The 25,342-nt window shown below is 48.3% G+C and overlaps 1 protein-coding gene across 1 annotated transcript in view; it reads right to left on the bottom strand.

Annotated features, from left to right (window-relative positions):
* The window catches only part of SORL1 (sortilin related receptor 1), a 158,616-nt gene extending 139,208 nt beyond the window's left edge, over window positions 1–19,408 (bottom strand). The window contains exons 1-2 of the mRNA XM_023645011.2: window positions 18,955–19,408; window positions 2,166–2,282 (exon numbers count right to left, since the gene is read on the bottom strand). Of these exons, the coding sequence (XP_023500779.1) occupies window positions 2,166–2,282; window positions 18,955–19,230 (393 nt within the window). The 5' untranslated portion in view covers window positions 19,231–19,408. The remainder of the gene's footprint in view (window positions 1–2,165; window positions 2,283–18,954) is intronic.
* Between the last annotated feature and the right edge of the window lie 5,934 nt (window positions 19,409–25,342).

Genomic DNA, 25,342 nt, shown 5'->3' with positions numbered 1-25,342 from the left:
CATTAACTTTTCATATCAGAACATCGCAGTTCCACAAGCCAATTCTTCAATGTAGCTTGTATACAAATGGGGGAAATCTCTGCCATTCACTTATTATCTCCAAGCATGAAGTTTCTTTCCTATTTAATCTTATCATATATTTCATTCCAGAACAGTTCATCACTTCTAATATTCAATGGATTCTTAATACGTTAGGCTCAAATATGTGCACACAGTGAGAATTCATTTTGGGTAGACTGACAATTTTGAGGATGACCAACCATTCTGGACTGAGGGAGGTCCCAGGATGTGCGACTTTCAGGGCTAAAACTCAGACAAGTCGGTTACCCTAGCAACACCACATCCTCACACACCAAGTCTGTGATGGGGTCTTAATTCTCATAAGCCCCCACTCTCCCACAGACATGCTGAGTCACTTAATTTCTCTAGGCTCCTGTTTGTCCAGCAAAAAACCATAAAACAATGGTTAGGGTCTTCTACCTATCTTGCAAAAAATTTTATCTGGAAACATAATTTTTTTAAGTGCATAAAAACCCTGGGGATTCCTCAACACCATAGGGCATAGAGCAGTCTCCTGTGCTCAGAAGGGATGCCTATGGGCAATAACTATGCTGAATACATACACAGGGCCAACAGGCATCCGTGTGCTGCCATCTGTGCTTGCAAACCCTGACTGCACTTACGAGTGGGCCAAAGTCACTGCCCCAAACAAGTCTAGCCCTGCTCCAGAGCATTACACCCAGACTACTGTCAGCTGAAGCGGTTTCCCACCTGCCACTGCTCAGCACCCCCCTGGGCAAAGCTAGACATCACCAGAGCCCTTCTTCAGCCCTCCCTGTCTGTGGCTGCCCCGATTCTACCCACTAGAAATCAGCCCCTAAGGCTCCCTCCAGTCACCTGCCTCAGAGCACATCCAGCCCAGATCGTGGATACACAGAGAGGGACCTCACGGAGACCAAATCTACACCCACGAATTACAAGTGCGTCCTTAAGGATGATGTAACAGTGCTAGCAAATTCATCAGGTTTCTTCCGGCCAGAGCACAGTGACCGAAGGCCCATAGCATGTTTTCCGGTCCACAGCCTCACTCCGTCACCACATCAGACCCTGATCCAAGGCGGAGACCGTTCCTGCTCCCACAAAGGGCATTCTGGAGCAGGGACTGCCGGCTGGGACTCCACGGCCAACCCTGGCCCTCATGGATGTTTTACTTGGCCCACACGGTGTCTGTAAAAATTATACATTAGCTGCCAACTTGTAAGACTCAACAGTTTTCACATAAAAATCCAGACTTCGGAGCTTCTCTTGATAAATCAGACCTGGCAACACTGGGCCCTGCATGGCAACCAGGGCCCAGAGCCGCTAACAGCAGCGCCCTCAGAGGCGGTTATTCTCCAGTTTGTCAGTCCCTTCCACTCCCTAGCGTCTCTCAAACCCTGAGACCAAGTTACCAACCACCACCCTCAAATTAAGATCCAGGTGAAGGTTTCTTAAACCTGCACCTCTGTTAAAAGTAGGAAAATGACATATTGTCCCAGAGGGCCACACACTCCAAGAAAAATGGGAGAGACCATTTTCTTCAAGGAGGTAAAGAGGGTGGTAAATGTGGAGGCAGCGTCACCCTGCCCATTGCCCACCTGGCCTCTCACAGGCCTCTGAGTTTGTGACCCTTGGTCTCATGCCTTCAAAGCACCTAAAGTATTAAACATCGTAGGAAGGCAGCTGTGGAAATTAAGAATATGAGCTATAAGAATTATGAGCAATATTGAATCCGATTCAACATCTCACCCACTGGGACCGGTGAGAAGCGACCAGCACGTGGGAAAGACCAGTGCACCGCCATCGGGCTCCGCTGCAGAGGGGCAGCTCTGCCCAGTAGCGCACTTCTGGCACTCTGTTGAGCAGATACAAGGATCCAGCTCCTACCCTATCACTTCACAAAAATAATCACACATTGTACGCAGCTCTTTGCAACACCGACTGCACCACCCCGTGTTCGGTAAATCAGGGAGATGTATTATTCTCTAGATTCTCTTCCCCATCGCCTAATTTATCCCATCCATTCTCCAGTTTCCCACTGTTTTTTCTGGCACGATAACCCCGGCGGATTAGAAAAGGGCATGTGGTCGGCACACTGGAGCGCCCAGAGCAACACCAATACTTACATCACTGCTCTTGGGCCTCACCAACGCCAGGCTGTCTCGGGCCAAGGCCACGATCACGTTGCTCTTCTCTCCCGCCCAGTGCACCACCATCTGATTATGGGAATCATTCAGACTAACCTGAAAGAGATCAAACACAGGAATTAGGACCCATGAGGAGTGATGCCATAAACCTCCTAAAGCAAGACTCTCTCTCCTCCTGTGTCACTCAGAAATGACTAAAGATTCTTGAATCTGGAGCATTAGGTCACGGTGGCCTATTTTTCCCCTCTGTGCAGATGCCACCAGACTCAACGTCTCCTAGAAGAAACACTAGTCCTCTGCTATTTTGGATACAACTGGATTGAAAAAAATCTTCTCAGGCTCTCACTGGCATAACCAATTATTTTGCTTATTTTTGTCCTTTGTGAAATGAATCTCTGGTTAATCTCATTTTCACTCCATATATGGGACATGTGCGCACAAGGCTGGAAAACAAAACCCTGAAACATCTTCCTCATTCAAAAATAGTGCAGAGGCCAGAAAGACGCCACGCTTTCACACCTCTGTTCAAACTGGTGCTCTCTCTGGCCTACAGGTGACGTTGCTCACCCTCAGCTCGTCACAAGGGAGAAAAAGAGAACATCACAGTGCACTTTCATTTAGGTAGTTTCGAAGTGTCTCAAGTAAGGAAGTATTTTCCAGGACTCCACAGAAATGACCTTTGGATTATCACTAACAGTAGTTTCCAGACTTCTGGATTTTATAAACCAGTAAAATGGAAATAAATTAGGAAGGCCAACAGAGAATTGATTGGCCACTGTCTATTGTGCCAGGTAAGGACTGTAACAAAAACAGCCACTGGGGCAGACCCTGACTCTGAATGTTTCCTCTGCTTCCTGAGGACACAGCAGACTCTTGTCCAGGCTGCCTAGCAGTGGGATGTGGCCCTGGGACCGAGTTCCAGCCAGCAGAATGAGGGAAAAGGTGGTCAGTGCCACTAGCACTGGCCCCATATAGCCTCTGTTTTCTTTTCTATCCACAGGCTGCATTCAGGACTTCGGGGTCAGGAGGAGAGCAGAACCACAGATGGAAGGAGCCCACGTCCCAGAGGAGAAGGCCCTCCACTAACCAGTACCACTCATTTTGAACTTCCCATAACTGGGAGATAAATTTCCACCCCGGAGCTTCCAGGATTCACCTGTTACATAGCTAATAGCAATATGACCACCTAAACAATATGACCACCATCTATAATCACTGTCATTTTTTTTAAAAAAAGGAAAGTTTAACACCAAAAACTGAGGCAGGATATAATCTCGGAATGAAAAACAGTTCTTTTACATAGCTTCTGCTTTATGAAAAACTACATTAATTTTATTTTTCCCATTTCATCAGTCACTGATGGACAGGCTGGCATTTTAGGACACCTGAGCCATACGCTTCACCCTCCTGGGTAAAGAGCAAACTGATGTCCCGACTAACAAAAATTCTGATAGCTCGTGTTAACATTGGGAATCAGGACAAGGCCCCCTCAAATCAGGAGCATGCGCCCTGCCTCTTGCCGAGCAAAGTCGAGGAGAAGCGTAGTCCATCGGCCTCTTCAACCTCAGCTGTTTCAGGCACACACAGAAGGAAATCGAGCTTCTGGGCTCTGAGCAGCCCCTGCATGGTCCAGCCTGCACATTCCCCCACCCACCCAGCCACCCTCCCGTCTCAGTCTCAAACTGATACAACGCACAAGCCTGAGCTCACCTGCCCCCCGCACCTGTCTTCCTACCAAGGCTCTGCCGCGGAAAACCCTCCCCTCCCAGCAGCTCCTCTGTCTCCTTCTTTCCCTTCCCCATCCCAGCACGCCTTCACTTCCCCCACCAACTCCTTGAGGTGCTTTCAGATGTCACAAGGGAGAAGGGAAACACCTGTGCCACAAACTTGGCCAACAGAATGACAAAGGAGCTAATCCTTAACTCTTCTGCTTTGGGTCTTAAGCACCTGCATTTAATTTGATCAGACATCCAAACTCTCTGGGAAAATATTTGAAATAAGACATCTTTAAAGAAAAAGACTGTAGATATTTTTTAGGAAAATGTGTCATTCCAAAATGTTCCTTCTCATTCCCAGAGAGATAAGTCCAAACAAACAGTGAAACAGAGGTGCAAATACAAAATAGAAATAAATAAACTCTCTAACCTAGAACACTGCAGAGAGAAAGTGGCTAAGAGATTCTCCACCAACCGCTGCCACCTTACTCCAGCCTTCCCTTTTCTCTCCTCTCCTTCGAGCCCCTGCCTCACAGAAGGATCTGGAAGCATCTGTGGATCGGACGCCCAGCAGCCCAGTGCCCTGGGAGTTCAGGTTAAAGTCTTCTTCTTCTTCTTCCCCTCCAAAACACCGTCATCCTTAGAACCAGAGGGGGCTAAACAGAACTTTTGCAAACATCAATACAATAAAGCATTTGGAAGCTAGAAGAATCGCCCTAGAAGAATCATCTGGGGTCTGTGATGAAAAAGCCCAGCGATATTCGACGTGGGCAACCTCAAAACGGCCCCTCTGTCAGGTAACAATCAAATGACGCTCTGAGCAGGTCCCAAAGCCATCAGTGCTCAGAGTGGGGAAGAGGTCTGAACACAGCCTGCTGAAGTCTCTCCACTCAGAGGACAGGAGATATATGAGGCCCCTCAACCAATCCTAAGAGAGGTGACGGGGTGAGAGCAACATGAAGGACGAGCCTCCGAACATCCAAGGGCTTTTTCACACAGGAAGCCGAGAAGGGAAGCTTGGTGAAACACCTTTCAAAAAAGAGACAGAGAGACTTTTTTACTTTATTAGATGTCCCTTTTATTCCTAACAGCAGCCGACTGGAAAAGGGCAGCCCAGGGTGGAGGAAAAAAAATCCCTGGCAAGAAATGGTTTGTCAGAGGGCCACTAGGCAACTCATACAAACAGTTGAGCTCCTTCACTTGGCCAGATGTCAGCTTGGGCACATCCTGGTCATGGGAGTAACTCCCTGGGGAGCGCCGGCAGTGGCTGAGTCACCGCTGATCCCCAAGGCAGCCCAGGTGCCCATCCCCCCAAAGCACCAGCCTAGAGTCAGCCACAGGAATCCACACACCACTGAGAGGATGGTGGAGCCAGCAGGCAGGCTGGCAATTTTATTAACGCAAAGACGTCATTCTGCTCTCTGGCCTCACCTTCCTCCTCTCCATCTCCCCTCTGTCTTCATCTCCACCCCCCACCTCACCCTCTCCTGGGGAAAGAGGAAGACGTCAAAGCTTGCTCTCCGTGGAAAGTGACTAGGAAACCAGAGGCCCAGGCCAGCCCCTAGCAATCAAGAACACTGGCAGGTCCCTCAGCTAGGTCTCCTCACTTAATGGGTGGTTTCCGTTTTGCTTGGTTCCTTTTCCATCCCCTGGCCTGACCCCCAGCCTTCCCCCTCACCAGCCCTCAGCTGCAGGTTTCCAGATCACTCTTAACAGCCTTGCTCACTCAAGTGCCACAAACAGCTGTGGACAGGAGCGGGCACACAGACCCAGAAGCCGCTGGGTTGGGAGGGGCTGCAAGGGTGGCTTTTCCAGGAACATAACCTTGATGTGCAGTCAGTTATAACCACCACCCCGGGGTGTGAACAACCTTCCCTCTCCCATTTCTAGATCACAGGACGTAGCTGGAGCTTGACAAATGAGACACAATTAATTGGAGCTATCAAAGCAGCAGGGAGGGGCCCAACGCCTCCCCTCAGAAGGCAAAAAGAGAAAAATCGCATGCCACGGAGACCTCTGCCCACAGAAACCGCATCATAAACAACAGCGTCTCAGGGGTACTCCGGGCTCTGCTGGGCTCACAGGAAGGTCGTTAAGAGTCAAGATAACCACCCCAAGAGGTCCCGGGTCCAGGGGTCCCAAACCCGGCTAATGGTCAGAATCACTAGAAAGGCCCCTCTCCAGACCCACTGATTCAGAATCCCGCTGACTGGAGCCCAGGAATCAGCACTTTTAAAAGATCGCACCCCCAGTGTCTCTAATGCAGCGTATGTGGGGAACGACGACTCGAGTCCACTCCCCTTCCTCCTGGCAGAATCCAGGACATAATAGCGGCTAGAAGACTCACTCTTTGCGGGGGGTTTGTCTTTGGGTATTCTGGGTAGCTGTTAAAACTCTATGATCTCCTGATATATGCCTGATATATGCCAGTACCTATCTATCTACCTACCTATCTATATATGTATACTGTATATACTGATACATGCCAGTATATATCTATATACATAGATATATACTAGATATAACTGATATACGCCAGTGTATATCTACTGATATATATAGATATATAGGAGAAAGTTCAAAAACACTATGCTATGTAAAAGAAGCCAGACACAAAAGGTCACATATTGCATGATTCCATTTATATGCAATATCCAGAACAGGTAAATCCATAGAAACAGAGAGCAGATTGGTGGTTGCCAGGAGCTAGGGGAGGGGGGAGTAGGGAGTAACTGTTTCATGGGTAAGAGGGTTTATTCTGGAGTGTGAAAATGGTTTGGAACTAGATAGAGGTAGGAGTTGCACAACATTGTAAATTACTAAATGCCACTGAATTGTTCACTTTCAAACGGTTAATTTCATGTTATGTGAATTTCATCTCCATTAAAAACAAAGCCTCTATGACCTGTAAAGAACCATACTTCTCAGGTGCTGCTCCAAGAGCTCCCAGTCTTCAGTGCTTCTTTCATCTCATCTCCATCCTTCATGCTACCAAAACATGCAGCTAGAATGAGTCAGAGGAGCCAGGCTGAGGAGTGGGTCTCTGGCCAAAGCAATCCTTCAAGAGCTGTCAGCAGCATCTGCAGAGCCGCAGCACCCCCCCAGGCCTCCCGGTCTCCAGTCCCTGGTCCCCGGTCCCTGGCTGGAGAAACGGCCATGTGCTCCAGGCAAGCGTCTACTCCCAGCTCACAACACTCGCCACCACCCCCCCTACATCATCCCACATTGACTCTCAGCCCCCCAGCCTGCCCTGGCGTTCAAAAGAGGTTATACGATTTGCCTCATTATTCAGGGCGAGGGGAAGAATCTGCTGCTGCCCAAGCTCCAAGCCCTGGTTTGTTATCAATAGAAGGAAGGACCAAGAAATTGCTTGTTGAATGAAGGTACTGATTGCTCCTGCATTCACTGACCAGTAAGTTTGCACTGAGGCCTACCAGGTGCCAGGCACCCTTTGAGGCTCTTTATTCATTTCTTACCTGTCAAGAGTATACAGAGCATTTCTGGGGGAAATAAGTGTTGCAAGTCCGACGGCAATAAGAAATTTACAATAAAACCACCAAAATCTGTGCAGTCACTGAGGCTTACTCAGGAGGATGGGGGCCCTTAACAGAATGAGTCACATATCGTCTCCATTCATTTCTTCTGCCATCACCTCTTTCAAACTGGTCAGAGATCAGGATGTCCTCGACACCCGCAGCCTGTCGTTCTCATCACTCCTACACAGCTTCTCTCCAGAACACAGTACAAGGAGGACAAATAAGGCAATCTGGTTCATTTCTCGGGCTCACTAGCAGTGAAATACAAAGACAGCATTTTTAAAATTCTACAGTGAAGAATAAAACAAATATCCTGTCCTTCAACTGCCAGGACAGAGGCACTGCTAAATCCCGTGAACTAAAGGACGGGCCCAAGGAAACCAGAGACGGACAGAGAGGTCCAAGAATAACAAGGTTTTCTCAAACCATCCGTTTGCACGACCTAAATGCTAGGTATGCAAATCGCCCCTCCGTGTCCCCGTTCCAGACTGTGTCCTCACTATATTTAGTAAACTCATTATGCTCCCTGGACTCCCCCCTCGCAAGGAGAGCTGAAATCTAGTTTAAGAGCTCCCTGCAGAGAGCCCCTGCTCGTGGAGTCTCAGCTCACTCATTTGACTTTGTGTTTGCTCACGATGCTTCACCCACAGAACTGACTGACTACTTTGCTGATAAATTCAGACTGCCCATTTTACAGATGAGAACACAAAAGGGAAATGACCTTGGACCAAAAGTCACAGCATTTCACTACAATCTCCTTAACTGGAGTCATGAGCTCTGTAGAAGACAGATGGATATATACATTTTCCTTTCTCTTTACAGAAAGAGCGATAATCATCTTTTCTCTGACTTACAATAACAGTTCAGTGAGACTTATCTTTATTTCTTTTCTTTTTTAAAAAAAAATTGGCCCTCAGCTAACATCTGCTGCCAATCTTCCTTTCGTCTTTTCTTCTTCTCCCCACTGCCCCCCAGTACATAGTTGCATATTCTAGTTGCAGGTCCTTCCGGCTCTGCTATGTGGAACGCCACTTCAGCATGGCCTGATGAGCAGTGCTAGGTCTGTGCCCAGGATCCAAACTGGAGAAACCCTGGGCCATCAAAGCGGCGTGTGCTAAGTTAACCACTCGGCTAAGTTCAGCCACAGGGCTGGCCCCCTTGTCTTTATTTCTGATTGAGCTTCGTCAAGTAGAATCTATCCACCATTGACCTCTCTGTGCCACTCCCTCCTAGCGAACCTCACTTTGTCATTTAGCAAAAGACATGCTTCACTGTCCCAAGAGGGCTCCCTATTAAAAAGAACCTATTAAAAAAATCTCTTTGTCATGAAAATAATCACCTCTTTTTTTTTTAAAGATTTTATTTTTTCCTTTTTCTCCCCAAAGCCCCCCAGTACTTAGTTGTATATTTTCTTAGTTGTGTGTCCTTCTAGTTGTGGCATGTGGGACGCCACCTCAGCATGGCTTGATGAGCAGTGCCATGTCCGCGCCCAGGATTCAAACTGGAGAAACACTGGGCCGCTGCAGCAGAGCGCACGAACTTAACCACTCGGCCACAGGGCCGGCCCCGAAAATAATCACATTTTAATTTACCAGTTGGTAAGTAAGAAAAAGAAGAAAATATCAGGGCCAGAAGGAACCTTGGAGAACATCTAAACCAACTTCCACATTCTGCAGATGAGGTTAAGCCCACATGAAGACTTAGAGGCGGCATTCCACGCGCTGCTTTTTGGCAGAGCCCACAGGCAGAGAGAGCACAGCAAGGCCCCTCACTGGTGTTAACTGGCTGCTGAGCACCTGAGCCAGGACCAGCCCTATATGAGGATTCACCCATGAACCCAAAGCCATTTCTATGAGCTCTTTAGGATGGTTCCAGACCACCCACTCTCCCCGACGCTCCTTTTTGGCTCTGCAGCTTCACCATGAATAGCCCCCCACTTCATTCATTCAATAAATATTTACTGAGCACTTACTATATACCAGATGCCAAGCTACGTGTTAGGAAAACAGCAGACTTCCAGGTCCTGCCTCCTGGCTCTTAAATTAGTAGGGGAAACAAACATTAAACAATTAATTCCCCGAATAATGGTTAACTTACAGCTGTTAAATGGGAGGGAGGTGCATAACTTCGTGTTGGGGAAAGAGCATGGCTGCGCTGAAGACATGAGCTACAGGAGGTCCCAGAAGGATGAAGACGGAGGAAGGAGGGAAAAGGGGATGGAGAGAGATCCAGGGGAGGGGCAAACGCCAGGAAAGGGAGGGACTTGGGACCTGTCACAGCTGAAAAGTTAAAAGGAAATTAGCGTAGCCAGGAGAGCCAAGGAGAGGGCAGAATTATATGAGCTCTCTAGGTTGTAAAGGGGGGAAAAAGAGTTCATAGCAACAACGTTGTGGACTGCGGCCGAAAGCAAGGTTTCAGTGGAACATTTACAAGAGGCAAATACACCAGAGTAAATGAGACCAGTCAGGGGCTTGGGGTTGAGTCTTGGTCTCCACGACTCACTAGCTGCATAACTTTGGGTAAGTCACTTCGCCTTTCTGAACCTCAAGATACTCATCTGTGAAAGGAGAATAATCATAATTATCTTCCCGATCTTACACAACTATTATAAGAATCAGATGAGATGCTGTCAATGAATATATTTCATAAACTTCAAAATGCTAATATATTATTTCCTTTTGTTACTGGTATATTCTTTATACCAAAATAAACCATTCTTCACAAAATGGCTCCATATAAAAAAATAACACGAGCATCACCAGAGTTGGGACTTTGAGGCCTAAGAGCAAGCAATGACACATGTAAAAATGATGAAACCCTGCAGGCCTGAAGCAAGCTCAGAACTCATGGCCAAGTACGGACGCAGGTCGCCTGCCCTGCATTCCATGGCCGAGCTCAGAAACCCGGGAAACACAAGCACCGGTTCCCAAGGCCCCAGCACATTGGTAATCAGATTCCTAGCACTCTCCTTGCCCCAAAGGGAAAGGATTTAAACATTACATCCCAGAACAGAAAGCCTCAGGACCTTACCTTACCAGTGGCATCTTTACCACACTGTGAGGGAAGGGAACAGAGAGGAGAGAGCACCTCACACACAACAGCAGAGCCGATTTCTCAGGCACATGAGATGCCCTCTCAGCTCCCAGGAGGGCAAGGCGCCCAGCGGAGGCCCCCGGTCACCCCTCTGCTTAACTCCCCCATCTCTGAGTTGATGACCCTTGCGCCTCTTTCCAACTCTCCACATCCACTCCTTAATTCTTCTCCTCTAAAGATTCAAGGCCCTGTTTCTGCAGTCACCCTCCATCACCACCAGCAGCAGCACACCTTGCCAAATTCAGCAAACCACATGCACAGTTAACTGCAGGATTTATTTTTTAAACTATAGTCATGCACCGCATAACGACGTTTCGGTCAACGATGGACCACATATACAACGATGGTGCCATAAGATTAGCACCATATTGCCTAGGTATGTAGGAGGCTATACCATTTAGGTCTACGTAAGTATACTCTATGATGTTCGCACAATGATGAAATCGCTTCATGATGCATTTCTCATGTGTCCCCATCGTTAAGTGACAAATGACTGTACTCAGTAAGAAAACTTCAGGGACCTAAATATACACAGATGAGGTAAGGAATAGGTACACAGTCTCACGTCACTCAATTAATTGAGCATAGGTTTAAAATATTCAAGTCTCTTCCAACACACTCCCAGTTTCATGGACCACTCACCCTTCTCTGCTCCATCCCCACTACCTGCCATCAGCAGGTTCCTCTGCTGACATCTTTTGGCAGGCCAGTGCTAGTCTTTCTCCCCATGTCCCTAGGCAGACCCACATGGACCTGTTTGGAAAGTCTCCCCATGGCTGACAGAGAAACAGGGTCCTTTATCCGGGTCCCAAACCCCACATATGGCTCCTCTCATAAGCACCCACTTGCGTCTCCCCAGGGACAGCCCCTAAACTAGCCTGTCTTCCAAGGTAGCTTTTAACCCAGGCCCTCCAAGCTCAATCAGGTCATCCTAGCTTTTCCCAATTTCTTCTGGGCACAGAGGTTTCCTAAGAGTTAAAACATTTCATCATGACACTATTCACCTCTCTAGCCCATCCAAGTAGGACAGATCTCACCCCAATACCAACTATGACATCGAAATCCCAATTCAGGACCCATTTGATTCAGGACCCACTCATTGGCTCAAACCCATGTTTATTTCACGTACGAATCACTCTAGCCATCTTCTCCCCAGATCCCCTTCAATCGCAGCTGTATGAGGGAAGAGGGTTTCTACTCAACAGGCTAGTCTCTTTTCTAAATAATAGAAGCCATATTAGTTACCTTCCTCATTTAAAAACCAAAAAAGGGGAAGGAGATAATAAACAGCACATCAGCCCCAACATGGCACAAAATGCGTCTAATATACGTACATCTTTTATTGCCCTTGTCTGCCACTCAGATCTGGGACGTAATCACATCAGCCTGCCTTTCTGAGAATCCGTAGCTGTGTTTTTAATCTAATTCAGGGGAGTGGAGATAAATCATCATGAAGGTCCCGATTTTCCAAGCCAAGAGCCTGCAGCAGCAGCAACAGCAATGGCATGCTAAGTTAAAGGGCCAGCTGGGAAGGGGGTTTACATGCAGTGATGAAGACCACACGCCTGTACTGTTTGTCTTCATGCCAGCCTGCAGGGTTGCAGGGATGAAAGACAGACCCAGCCACATGGAGGTAAGTCAACAAGAACACAGGAAGCGGAGGGCAGGGGTGGTGAGATGGCCCCACTGTTAAGGCACTGTTTACATCTTTCACTGCTAAACTGACGTGCAGGGTCTGCACAACCCCTCGGCAAAGCCCGGTACAAGTGGGCTGTTTGTGGGAGGCCACATCAGAAGCGAAGGCACAGAGGTCAGCCTTCGTCACCCAAGTCACTGACAGAAGGAGGCAACAGTGCAGAGACACCCCCTGAGATAACCACTGCACCCACGGCACCCTCCACGGCCCCCTGATGCATTCCTACCTAGAAGAGAAAGGCCGCCGTCTCCCAATACTCAATTTGGCAATCAGCAACCGCCAAAACCTGGGGTTCAGACTACCACCCGCAATTCTTGCTTTCCATCCTCCATTTGTGGTGGGAACAAATGTACGCCTTGGCTGTAACCACAGCTTATCTCCTGAGTGAAGCAGAGGTTGTTGACCACTGGGAAAAGGAGGCCTCCCACATCCTGTCAAAATCATCTAATACAGTAGCCAAGGGCCACATGTGGCCATTTAAACTTAAATTTAAATTGATCAAAATTAAATGAAAGAAAATAAATTCTTCAGTCATACCAGCCACATTCCAACTGCCATATATGGCTGGTGGACACACTGGACAGCACGGATATAGAATATTTTCATCATCGCAGAAAGATTTATCAAACAGCGCTATATTAGATCTGTCATGAAGCCGGGAAGATCAGATCTTCCGGCTCTTGACTAGTAGCAGTGATATGATCATGACTGTGACCATTATTACTAACAATTACCCAGCGGATAACAGAATTTGGTAATTATTTTTAACTCGCTACTGTAGTCGTGATTGTTACAAAGTCCTATTTTTACGGAACCCACCCCAAAATGCACAAAGCATTCCTCACGTTGCAATAAAAAATGAGGGTCTCATAATATCATAGGATGAATCCCAAATCTTGATCCTGATCAGCAACCCACCCTGCCTTCTCTGATTTATAGCACCATCAGCCACTTCAATGCTAGAAGGCTGCCTACGCCACTTCTTCGAAGGCCCAAGGTTCACAGGTCGATAAACCAATAAATTAGGTCGAAATTAACTGCGGCTCATTTTAAACGGAGGGAAATTGATTTTTGCATCTACGTGGCTGGACTGAATATGCCACGTGCCAATGGATTCTGGCGTACCTAGAGAATGCACAGGAACGTTCTGTGCTTAACAAAGACAACGCCTTACCCCTGCAGCCCAGACCACTTCTAGAAAAATACTAATCAACGAATATTCAAACCCAAAATGCACTGAGCTCTCCTTTACTTTCCATCACAACCAAATCTTAAAAAATGGAGGAAAAGTTAATGTAATACCTCAGTTTTAATATATTTCTATGCAGCCAACTATCAATTATCTGCATCTGAATTATTGTCAAAAATTCTAAACTCCACACTGGCTTTCCCTGAGGACATTTATGCCAGCCATTTCATATATCAGATGCTCAAAGAATGCAAACTCATTTTAATATTCACTTAAGCAAAATTTAATTAGGAAGGTAAACTGATGCTTTAAAAAAGAGAGACTAAATAATTACATAGCAGAGACAATTAAGTTATTTTTTAGATTACTTGCTCTCCAGATTATTAGAATGCTCCTGTGTCTGTCCATTACAGTGGACAGAACAAGGCTGGCTCTATATATCTGAGGCCCTGGGATTAAACAATGACAATACAAAGATGGCTGTCATCTCTAAGGAGGAACAGACCAAAACACGACAATGTAATGTTCCTGCAACATCTGTCTTTTGCTTTGGGATGTTAGTTGCTGTTAGCATCTTTCTCCCGGATCCCAGGTCTCAAAGCAATTTATTAAGCATACCATTAACTTCATTTTACAGAATATAAAGAAAACATTCTCGAAAACAACATGAGTTAAAACCAAGATCCATGATCTCTACATTCTGACATTCTCACAAATCTGGGCTCTACATCTCGAGGGAAGTGCTCCCTAGCATCTTTTCAAGTTACGAGAGGGCTACATAATGTTGCTCTCCTGGCCCGCAGGAACCCTCAAAGTGGAATGAAAATGAGTTTTCTTTCACTTGGCCTGAAGAAAAAAGTAACAATCTATTTCATACTGTGACACTTAGGTGACTCCCTTCCTACTGACAGTTATAATGCTATAAATATATTTTGGAGCTAGAGTTAATCTCATTACTCATGATATCAGGGGCTAGGGATAACAGAAACCACCGATATTTCAAGTTTCAAATTTTATGTACATATATGTTATATACGCATAGAATGTTTCTTGAAGGACACAGGAAAAACTGATGACAGTGGTTGCCAACTGGGAAGGGGCACTAGGTGAATGGGAGCCACAAGAGGGAGGGAAATTCACTTCTCGCTACATATTCTTTTGTACGAATTTTGTTTTGTAAGCATGTATTACCTACTAAAGGCTAAATAAACAAACTGGATGGCTTTTCACTTCATCCCTTTACTTCTCCATCTCCTCAATCCTCTCCATATCCCCTTTCGCCCCATTCCTTCCACCTCTCAAAGCCTCCACCCACCATGCCCCAAGACATGCAAGCTATAAGGAACTAGTGACCAGAGACCGGGCAAAGAATGCACACAACAAGAGATGCCAAGTGGAACCAGGAAGTTTTCCAAGGTCACATCCCTTATCGAGCCAACCCAACAAGCCAAGCAACTCTTCACCTCCGTAGAAGCCAACTGGAAAAACAGCAAATGCTTGGCCTTCTCATATTTTGGAAGCATACAGGTCAAACATCCTAACTTCAGAATCAACCAGCCAATTCTTTCCCAAGCAAGTGTATCGTGCGAGAACTTACTCCAAAGAGATCTAAAGCTAAACAGAATTCCATGCCCAAAGGAGGCTCTTTGTCCCAGGGCCTTGTGCTGTAACTGACACTTTATTTTCGGTCTCAAATCAGGACACTGAATACTCCCTGGCCTCTAAAAAGCAGGAATTATGAAGAGAGAGCTCATTGGAAGGAAAATAAACCTGTAAATCCTGTTAGGCTCTATCTTCCATTCCAAAGGATTTTTCCCCAAAACAATACCATTAGCAATACCATCATGGCCCTAAAAGGGAGGATTCTGCACAACAGAATCCCAGCTTTTCTTGAAAAATAACCCCAGGACAGCACAGGAAAATCTGGGCTCTGCCACCCACATCCTCACCCCCAAGTGGGCCAACTCATTTTCACTCGCCATTTGTGGGCTCTGAATACCTTTTCTACCACTTGGATGTGCTTCCTACCCCCTGGCCTCTCTTCTTCCAGGTGGGCAGTCGGTCCACAAATATTCTCTAAGGGGCTCCCAAGAGCCAGGGACACAGAGAAGAGAAAGACTTGACACACCCCCTCAAGGAGCAAACAGGGAGATGAGACAGTGAAACAAGCAGTTCCAACACAAGACGTTAAGTGCTGGAACCCAGCTCCAGAGAACTCTGCCCACTGGAGCCGGGGAATGCCAGGGGGTCTTCCTTAGATGCTAACGAATGGAATAGGAGTTTCACAGGCAAAGACAGGAGCGGGGGAAGGCCATTTCAAGCAGAGGAAAAAGCAAGCATGACGGCACAGAGGCAGGGAGGTGACATAAAATCAGGAAGAAATTCAGTGTGGCAAGAATTATGGAATCCCCCTTCCTGGACTTGGCCCTTTTTAAAGGGGCTCAACTTCTGAACTCTGAACTTGGGCAGAAAAGTTCTAATATCTGATAGCAAACTGTTTTCACCACTACTACTGTATTTCATTATTACAAAGATGCCTCTAAATAATCATGGCAGAAACTAGTCTCCCACCCTGGACAACACGAGGATGAACACAGCCAAAACTACTAAGCAGAGTTTACCCCATAGGTTAGCAGAGCCAGACAAAAAGAACCCACTTTGACTCCAGCACAGGGCTCTCTCTCAGATGCAGGTACCTCCCTGCAAAGGCTCTCCTTGCTCCTCACCCTGAAGCTCCATCTCTGACACATGGCCTTAGCATCACCCCTAGGGCTACCTCAATCAGGCAGCATCTGCTTCCAGCCTTAATCTGTGCTGCTAGGCATCCTCTTAACCCCACTCAAAGGTCAGAGGGCAAGAAGCTACAGAGTGTCTGAGCCCACTGACCCTTTATCGCGCCATCTCCCGTGCCCCCCAAGATCATACAACCCACTAACACCTCACTGTAGAGTTGTGGTTGTCCCGTCCGGCACATTTACATGCCTGTATTTGCATCTGCTTTAACGTCTCCTTAAACCGTTTTCTAAAAGCAGGGATGAAAAATTCCCTGCCCCCATCTGCACCCCCAAGCCTATATAAAACCACACTCAACTCAAGCGATACTATGGAAAAACACTGCAATTCCTTAGGTTTAAAAGTTAAAGGGCAGGGGGCTGGTGTATAAATTGGAGCTTGGCTTAGGGCTAGGCGTAGAAGGGCCACAATTTATACGCCACATCCTGACACTTTTGAGAGTGAAAGCAGTGCTTTTCCTAACCAGCAGGGACGATTTATAAACCAGGTCGGTCCCAGGGAAAGCAGAGGTAAATGGTCACCCTTGCTAGAAAGGTCATTCCAAATAGATGTGAGTTCCTCCGGAGCTCCAGGAGGGGCGCACCAAGCCCCTTCAGTCACTGATTCCTGTGGTCTGAAGGGTCTACTTCCGATAGTGCTTGTAGCAGAAAACCCAGTACCAGGAAGTTCTTCCTTCTATCTAACTCAAATCCTTAAAGATTCAAGTTAATCCTACTTTTAATAACCTCAGGGCAACAGAGAACAATGGCTAGGGAGGCAGCCTCGGAGAAGAAATAATACTGCCCTGTGTCTTCACCCTCGGAAGGGTGCGTAGGAATTCCTCATTGAGTCCGACTGCTGGTTCTCCATCCTTCAACTGAATCAAACTCAATCTGGCTGGCTCAGAAGAAAAAAGCTGAGGGTTTCGGAGTCACTCCCAGTGAGAACGCAGGTCATCTTTATCTTGCCCCAAATCCCCAGGGTCTTTCACAAACCAAACCCAAGGAAGATATAGCACCTGTATGCCTATTTTTGAGACCAAGAAGCTGTTCCCTCAGCCCAAACTACAGCTGTGGGGGACCTGAGCTCTGGAAGGGACTGTCTCCCATCCCTCCCCACCTCCAGACCCCAGAGAGCTGATTCAAGCCCACAGCAGAGCGGGGCTGACTTGAAGACTCAGCGAACAAGAGAGCTTCTTCCCCCTCCATCGGGATGCTGGCATCCCTGATGAGAGCGAGGACCTGCCGACTTCTTTTCAACAATACAAAAAAGAAGTTTCTGATGGGATGGGGTAGGGTAGGGGGTGGGGGACAAGGATCTGGACTGCAAGGGAAGAGAGTATGCAGGCTCCAGCAGCCCATGCTCACCAGCAGTTCCATGCCCATTGGCACACGCTCTTGCCCAGGGGCTGACAGCGGATGGGCGCCAAATGCTGCCAGCTTCTCGCCACTATCCTTTCCCCCTTTATATATCTATATAATACTTATAATTTATATATATATATATATTTCATAGGCGTTAAAATGAAGTATTTAAGAAGCATTGTATAAAGCCAGGGCAACTATTTGATCCCCAAAGGTCACTGAGACAATGCAGACAAAAACTAAAGAGCAGGCAACCCTGCCCCGTGTGACCTTGGGCTGGTCACTTCACCTTTCCCAGCTTTGGTTTCTTCATCAACAAAATGACACAGCAGCATAAGATGGTTTATAAGGTTCTTCCTGGCTCCCAGGGTTGAACATTTAACTCTATATATTTCCTGAAGAAACGGCTAAAAGAAAAATAGGGAAGAGAGGCAGAACCCAGACTAATCTTTTAATTTCTACTTTAAAAGGGAGCATTTTGACTCTAAAAATGGTGCAATTTACCACCTCCAGTGGTCCCCCTTTCTCTCCCCCACCAACCTGCTGGTTCTGCTGATGTCAATCTTAACCGCCGGACTGGGAGTCTTGTGAGGCAATAACATGGTCAAATTAATTTTGCCAAAGCTGATACTAACCCACAAACTCGGCTTGCAATTCCTAGCAGTAAGTCTGGCCATAAAAGTGAAATTCACATTACTTATGAGATAATAAACCTATTGCCTGGGTAGAAATAAATCACTTATTGAATAATAATGCCCACCAAATTCTTGGAGTCTTTCATATCCAAGTGGCATAAGGGATACTCCTGTCCAACATAATGTCAATATCCTGAAGGGGAGGGAGGAAAGGATAGAACCTCACCACCACCCCACCACCCCCAAAAAAATTCAGCCCTTACACACACACACTCCCCTCTTGCTTTGGCTATACCAAGACAGGCAAGCTTCCAGGTTTGCCCACCTTAATTGTGGTTAAAAATGCTAAGTGTGGAAACCCCCTCCTCTCACTGTTCTGTCTAAGTGTACTGCAACCGCAGGGCGCTCGCCCCTACTGCCAACTGATGATACACTAAAGAAAACCCGTTTTGTATCCATATGTAAAATGAAGCTGCACCCCTTCTATACCTGCCGGAAACTACTCCGGCGTGCACAGATCCCGGGGAAACAGGCACTGCACCCCACGAGTTACCTGGAACACGTTTGCTAAAATCGACAGGAAGAAGGAAAGATCAATGCAATTCAAGTGCTGACGGTTGTACTCATGTGAGGGGGAAAAAACAAATGCAAGCCGGGAAGTCCCCAGTGGTGCCTGCACCTGGGAGGCGACTGCAAAGGATGGATGCGGGGGTGAGGAAGCGCAGGGAGAGGAAGGCGCAGGGGGAAGGCGGGTTGCAAAGTGCTCACCTGTCCATACACCTTGATGGGCTCCGGCTGCAGGGCAGCGCTCCGGCGCCTCCGGAGCGGCTTCTCGTCCGCCCCGCGGGCAGCCTCGCGCGCCCACAGCCGCAGCTCGCGCGGGTCGCCCCGCACCACGAGGAAGCCCTGGTCCTGGGGCAGGGGCGCGCGGCCGCCGTGCAGGGTCTGCGTCCACACCTCGCAGAGAGCCCCGGGCGGCAGCAGCGCGACCAGGGCGAATAGGAAGGGGAGTCGCGACTCCCTCCTGCTGCTCCGTGTCGCCATGTTCGGGCGAACGCTACTGCAGGTGGCGCCGCCGCCAGGAGAGAATGTGCAGCGCGAGGCTGAGAGAGCGGCCGGGCCGGGGCCGCGCGCGCCGCTCCCGGGACTCCAGGCCGCCCGCGCCGCTCCGGGCCGCCCCGCTACGCCAGCCGCCACCGCTGCCACCGGGTCCCGCTCGGCTCGGCGCGGCGCCGTCACGTGTGAGGTTCGCAGCCGCGTCGCCTTCGCGCACTTTCTCCGCTCGGCCGCCTCGGCGGCGACTCCGGCCCCTCCCCCACTTGGGGATGGGGAAGTCAAGGCAGCGAGCGCCCGCGGGACACCTCGTCGGCCGCCCTGGGGCAATCGAGAGTTACGTGCGGCTTGCTCGTTTTCGCTGGACTTAGTTACCTGCCCTGCCGGGTCGTGTGGAGGTCATCCTAAACCGTGGCCAGGCTCCTTGCCTGACTCCACGGCCCCCTGTCCCGCCACATGACGACCGTCCCCGCCTCCTGCTGCATCCCCAGCTCCCAGTGAGAGCCGAGAGCCCAAGAGAGCAGAGTGCAAATTAGAGTCCAGATGAACCCGTCCCCGTTGTGAAACTCACAGAGTTTCAACTACTCCGGGCACCGGAACGCATTTGAAGTGGCCACAGCCAAAAACTACCCTTGATCGAGCTAAACTGTCCTTGCCCCAAGCACAGTAAATATACACCCTGCACGGAGGCAGTAAAAGCAAGGGTACAGTTGACCGGGGACTTGCCACGCCTGGACAATTAAACAGCTGTACAGTGGTTGCTTGCACATATGAATACCTGTGCCTGACACAGGGCCGGCAGCACAGTGGCTTGCTGGTGACCCCTCCAGGGTGACCAAGCACTGAGCCACCCTACCACAGCCGGAAAATGGGCATATATACCAATCCCTTCAGCCCGCAGCCAACACTGCTGCAAGTACTCTACCCCAGGGATATAAGGCTTGCCTCTAGGACAGACACCCAAAGAGTGGGGAGGACACACTTTAACCCTAAATTCAGCTTGGAGATCCAGTCTCTCTTTGAAACACAAGGAGATAAAACCTCTGCAGTTGGAACTGCTGAGGCACACCCAAGGTAAATCTTTTTTTGCAGGTTTGTGGGAGCAGTCAAGGCCTATCCACCGTGCCTCCTCTGTTTCGTTTTGTGTTTCACTGCGCTCTGGACTCAGATCCTGGTTTCTGGTAAGACTAAAGACAGGGAGCAGGGCTGAAGGAGACTACGTCTACCCCCGCATACAAGCCCTTGGTTTAGAGGGAGGAGGGGGTGGCCAGTTCAGGGCCCCCAAAATGCTCCACATCCTCACCAAACCACAGTAGCTTGATTCCTACCCCTGCTGTCTCTAGTACTTTCCGGTTAGCTCACATAGCCCCCTTCCCCTACCCAGCACCATGGGTGACAGCCTGCCAAAGGAGGGACAGCCTTGCCTCACCTCCCTAAATCCGACATTCTACCACCCTCCCCCACCCCATACCAAGACTTGCTGGAGACTGGCCTCAGGTTCTGCAGTCCCCACCTCCTTCCACCCCGACTTCCTCCCGCAGTCAGATCTCCTGCAGTCTTTCTGTCCATCCCAGCATAATCACAGAACCACCCAGGTCTCCCCACCAAGCAAATCACTTATCCTCTGGGAAAGCCACCAAACCGCTGCCAGCCCCCACTCTCCACCTAGACCAGCACCGTCTTGTCAGTATCATCATACCAGGAGTGGACCACCCTGTGGCCTCCGGAGACCGGCAGCAGAGACACCTCCACCGCCATTTAATCCCCAAGGGAAAATGAGAGGCACATGGCTCAAGTCAGAACACCTTGTAGATGGTTCAATTATTGTTTTTTCCAACAAGTATTTAATGAGAACCTTCTCTACAAGAGCAAGTGTCAGAGTCCCAGCAGATAACAGAGATACGTGCACCCTAAGTGTGGATTTAAAGACAGGGAGCTGCTTTTCCCTCACAGACCGCTGGCCTGAGGTTCGGATGGCAGTCTGCGGGGAAGCCTTCCTAGAGCAGGGCCAGCCACTCGCTGATTTTGATTTTGATTTGCAACTTGATGCTGGAGAACTGGCAAGAATGCTCAAACATAGTTCATTTACTCCTTGAAAGCCCTCCTTTGTAATCATTATCTACGTGCCAAGCCGTTCCCAGGTGGATAATCAACAAACCATGAGACCGTGTGTGCCTCCTAACCACAGGGCACAGTGGAAAGCATGCTGAATTTTGAGTCAGAAGGTCCACATTTATTCTGGGGACTTGGCCAAATAACCTCTCCAAGCTTTAGTTTCTCCTCTGCAAAATAAGGATCTTAATCCCTACCAATCACACAGGACTACTGAGAGTACCAGATGAGATAATATATGTAAAATGAAATAACTGTGCAAATCGTGAAGGCTCCAGATAGGAGTTGCGTATGCAGGTGGCATTGGAGACATGGATTCTGGTCCTGGCTTTGCAACCAAGTTACTGTGCGATTTTTGTCCTGGTCGTCTCGCCTCTCTGGGGATTGGTTTCTTCATATGTGAAATGAAAAGAGACCTTGCAGCCCTGATCATTCCCCACCCCCTTTAGGACCCCTCCACCTGGGCATGAGATGGGAGCAGCCACAGGCCAGGCCGCCCAGGAGAGGGGTTGGAGCTGAATTGTGCAATTGAGCGGGGTGTTCCTCCCAGCTTCAAAACCCGATCTGGGTTGTAAACAAGCCACCACTTCCTCCATGCCTCCAAAATAACATCTGCGTTGGGGTGGGAATGTAGACAGAGAGAAGGCAGGACCCTCCTCTCCCTCTACCCCAACTTGCGTGGCCTGGCTCTTGATGTGCCCCAACATCACGAGGAAAGTCAACATGCATAGGAATTTCATACTGGACTCACAGCTGTGTCTACAAACATCTTGAGCCTGTGGTCAGACTTTAAACCACCTCCCCCTGTCCTTCTGCCCATCCCAGGCCATCCTGAGCTAGGGCTGGAGATGAGGCTAGGGAAAAACCACCCAGAGGTCACAGCATCCCACGTTTTTATTCAGGTGGAGTCACATTTAAAGGACAGCCATGAAGAGAAGGGAAAAAATATCCCAAAACCTGGCTGGACTTCTTTCTGTTCTCCTCTCTCTCCCCTCGTGGCCTTCCTAAATGCCGGGGTGTTTTTGCTCACCCTCCCCCCAGCATCTGGCCTGGCAACTCCTATTCATCCTTCAGGTTCCCAGAGGCCTCCCTCTGCGCCTAGCCTAGGTTGCACCCCCTCCCTCTAAGACTCTAAGACCCCTGCAGTCTTTGATACTTCCTCTCTGGTCACATTACTTCACTCCATCTTCCGCTTAAACTGCAAGCAGCGGAGGGCAACACCAGGTTTGTCTTGCTCAGCCATGTTCCTAGTGCCCAGCATAACCCTGGCCATGGTGGGTGCTCCGTGATTTTTATAGGACGTGTGTATATGAATGAAGGGGAGGGGTGACCCCTCCTTTTGCCCTGTGGTGAGGGCTGGGGCGTGGTTAAGGGGCCAGTGTAGTTGAATCTCAGAACTTTCCTTACTGCTCTATGCCCTCCACTTCTTTCTCCCAAAGCTGCCTCTCTGAGTCACAACCAGACCTCTAAGTCACTGAAATTCAGAAAAGGGGCCCTCCAGCACTTGGCGGTGAACTTTATTCCCTCTTCCACATCACTTTAGCCAAGTAACTACCATTGACCTCACCAACCAGGGTAGGACAGGAATACCCCCCCGCCCCCCGCCCCAAAGAAATAACTCTTTCTCTTGCTGTTGCCAAAAATTCCTTAGTTAAGGCAAAGTCTAGGATCACTGATGAGGTTTAAATACAGATGTACCCGGAACATAGAACAAGTAACTTATATTCTCACTCTTGAATAAATTAAATTCAAAGAGGAGGTTCTAGAAATAGTAGTAACTTACTTTTGCATAGCAATGATTTATATTTGCATAGCATTCTAACAGCAGTGTCTGTCAGATTTCATCTCACAGCAACCCTTCGAAGTGGGCCAAAGCAGGCATTATTGACACCCCCATTTTACACAGTTTGAGAATTAAGGCTCAGATAGGAAGATTACGTGACTTGCCCAAAGTCGTGCAGTTTGTAAGTGTAAGAGTTTAGATTCAAACCCAGGTTCTCTTTTTATTTTTCTAGTGACAAAGATTGGCCCTGAGCTAACATCTCTTGCCAATCTTCCTCTTTTTGCTTGAGGAAGATTGTCCCTGAGCTAACATCCGTGCAAATCTTTTTCTATTTTGTATGTGGGATGCCACCACAGTGTGCCTTGATGAGCAGTGTGCAGGTCCACGCCCAGGATCTAAACCTGTGAACCCTAGGCCACGAAAGCGGAATTCGTGAACTTAACCACTAGGCCACCAGGCTGGCCCCTTCTCTGACTTTTTCTACCACATCTGCTACCTCCCTCAGGAAGAGAGAAGAGCTGGTGTTTGAGTCCTGCGTGGGGTGGGGCAGTGTGAATCAGGCCAGGAAGGAGAGACTGAGTTGTCCAGGTCCTCAGCCTCAACCCCACTGTTGCCCCGGGCGCCTAGCCAAGGTGTGATGCTCAAGTGGGGAAGAATGTTACAAAACTCACAAATCCAATCCTGTTTTCTGTCCTTTTCTAGAAGATCAATTTAATGAGGGATTTGGTTTCAAATTTTCAAATGAAGGATTTGGGTTAAAATCTGTGAAGAAGCACAGGTTTTAGAGGCTGCCCGCGAGTCTTGGTTGCACTGCTGACCCTGGGTGTCCTGCCATGATCTCTCAGAAAATCAACTTGAGCTTCTGTAACAAGAAAGTATTTAGACCTTTCTCACAAAGTGTGTGAAGCAAAAACCTAGAAACGTCTGTTGTTATGTAGACGAAAGGATAAAACCTCCTGATGTGAGATAATGGCTTGCGGAGGGTCGCTAGGAAATGATCTCCTTCCGTGTAAATACAGAAGAATAGGACTCTCCCTCCTGAGTTTGGAGTGAATGGGAGGAACTAAAACTAGAGATTCTTTGAAAACCCCTGAATAATTACGTGTCAAAGGCTATGTACCCTTCCCCTGGAGTCTTTGCAATACAATAACTGAGTAAGCACGGCTTTGGGCAGTGGAGTGACGGGAGGCACTGTCAGGCAGCTGGGGCAAGACTCACTTTAGTTCAACAGATGCCCGAAGCACTCTTGCAGCCAGCAAGACAGGGTAGTAGATGCCCATGCTGGCTTTTGGGCCCACCTCTCTCTGGGCCAAATCCAGAATCCCCAGAAACCCTCCTTCCATTTTCCTGCCCCCAGGAAAAACGAACATAAAAATTCTCCCCCCTCTGGCCATTGTTAACTCTTCAACTAAAAGGTCACTTCTTGATTCTGCCCATTTTCCCCCCTACCCCCCTCCAAGCCCTGCAACCTTGATTTATGCCTCTCTTGAGATGTCGATGAGGTTCTGCCTTCCTTTATCTTGGTACTTAGCTTCTTTTCTAAATTATGATTAAATCTATGGACCTATTCTCCTGTCTTGCACTTAATAGATTATATCCTGTTGGGCTGAAAGGAACAGCTAGGGGGTGGAATTACCCCACCCCCGTTACTCACACCCATTGGCAGTTGGTTCTATAAGGAAGATCGATTTTGAATCACTGCTCTTGGGAGACTGAATTTCCCATCCTAGAGGCCTGGCCAAAGGATGCTAGAAAGAAGGCTGAGGGTCATGGCAGCACCATGTCAGTCAGCCTAGCCAAGAAGAGAGTCGTTCTGTTGCAATGTCCTTTTATGTATGACCTAGTCTTAACCGAGTGCCTGATGATAGGGATAATAGGGTGTCTGTAAAGCATCCAGCCATGACCCGCAAGGAACTTGAAGAAAGTGAAGACAGATAAACAAAAATAGCAGAAATATGTGAACGTAGTGTTAATTAGACAAGAAGGCAATTAGATTGAAGTGGCTCTAAGGCAGTGGCGGCCTACTTAAACAAACCCAAATCTACGTGTGTCTCTGCCCCAAGGTTAAGAAATCCAAACCTAAGGACAGTCAATCACAAATAGCCAACTAGGCTTTAAGCGGTAGCCAATCAAATAGTTTCCTTTCTTTGCTTCCATACCTTCTCTATATAAGTCTCTCCCTGGCTTCTGTCTGGGGAGCACTCCTAA

This window comes from Equus caballus, chromosome 7 (genome assembly GCF_041296265.1).
Source record: "Equus caballus isolate H_3958 breed thoroughbred chromosome 7, TB-T2T, whole genome shotgun sequence".
Classification (NCBI taxonomy): domain Eukaryota; kingdom Metazoa; phylum Chordata; class Mammalia; order Perissodactyla; family Equidae; genus Equus; species Equus caballus.
The sequence above is the reverse complement of the archived record's forward strand: the minus strand, read 5'-3'. Positions and strand labels throughout refer to the sequence as shown.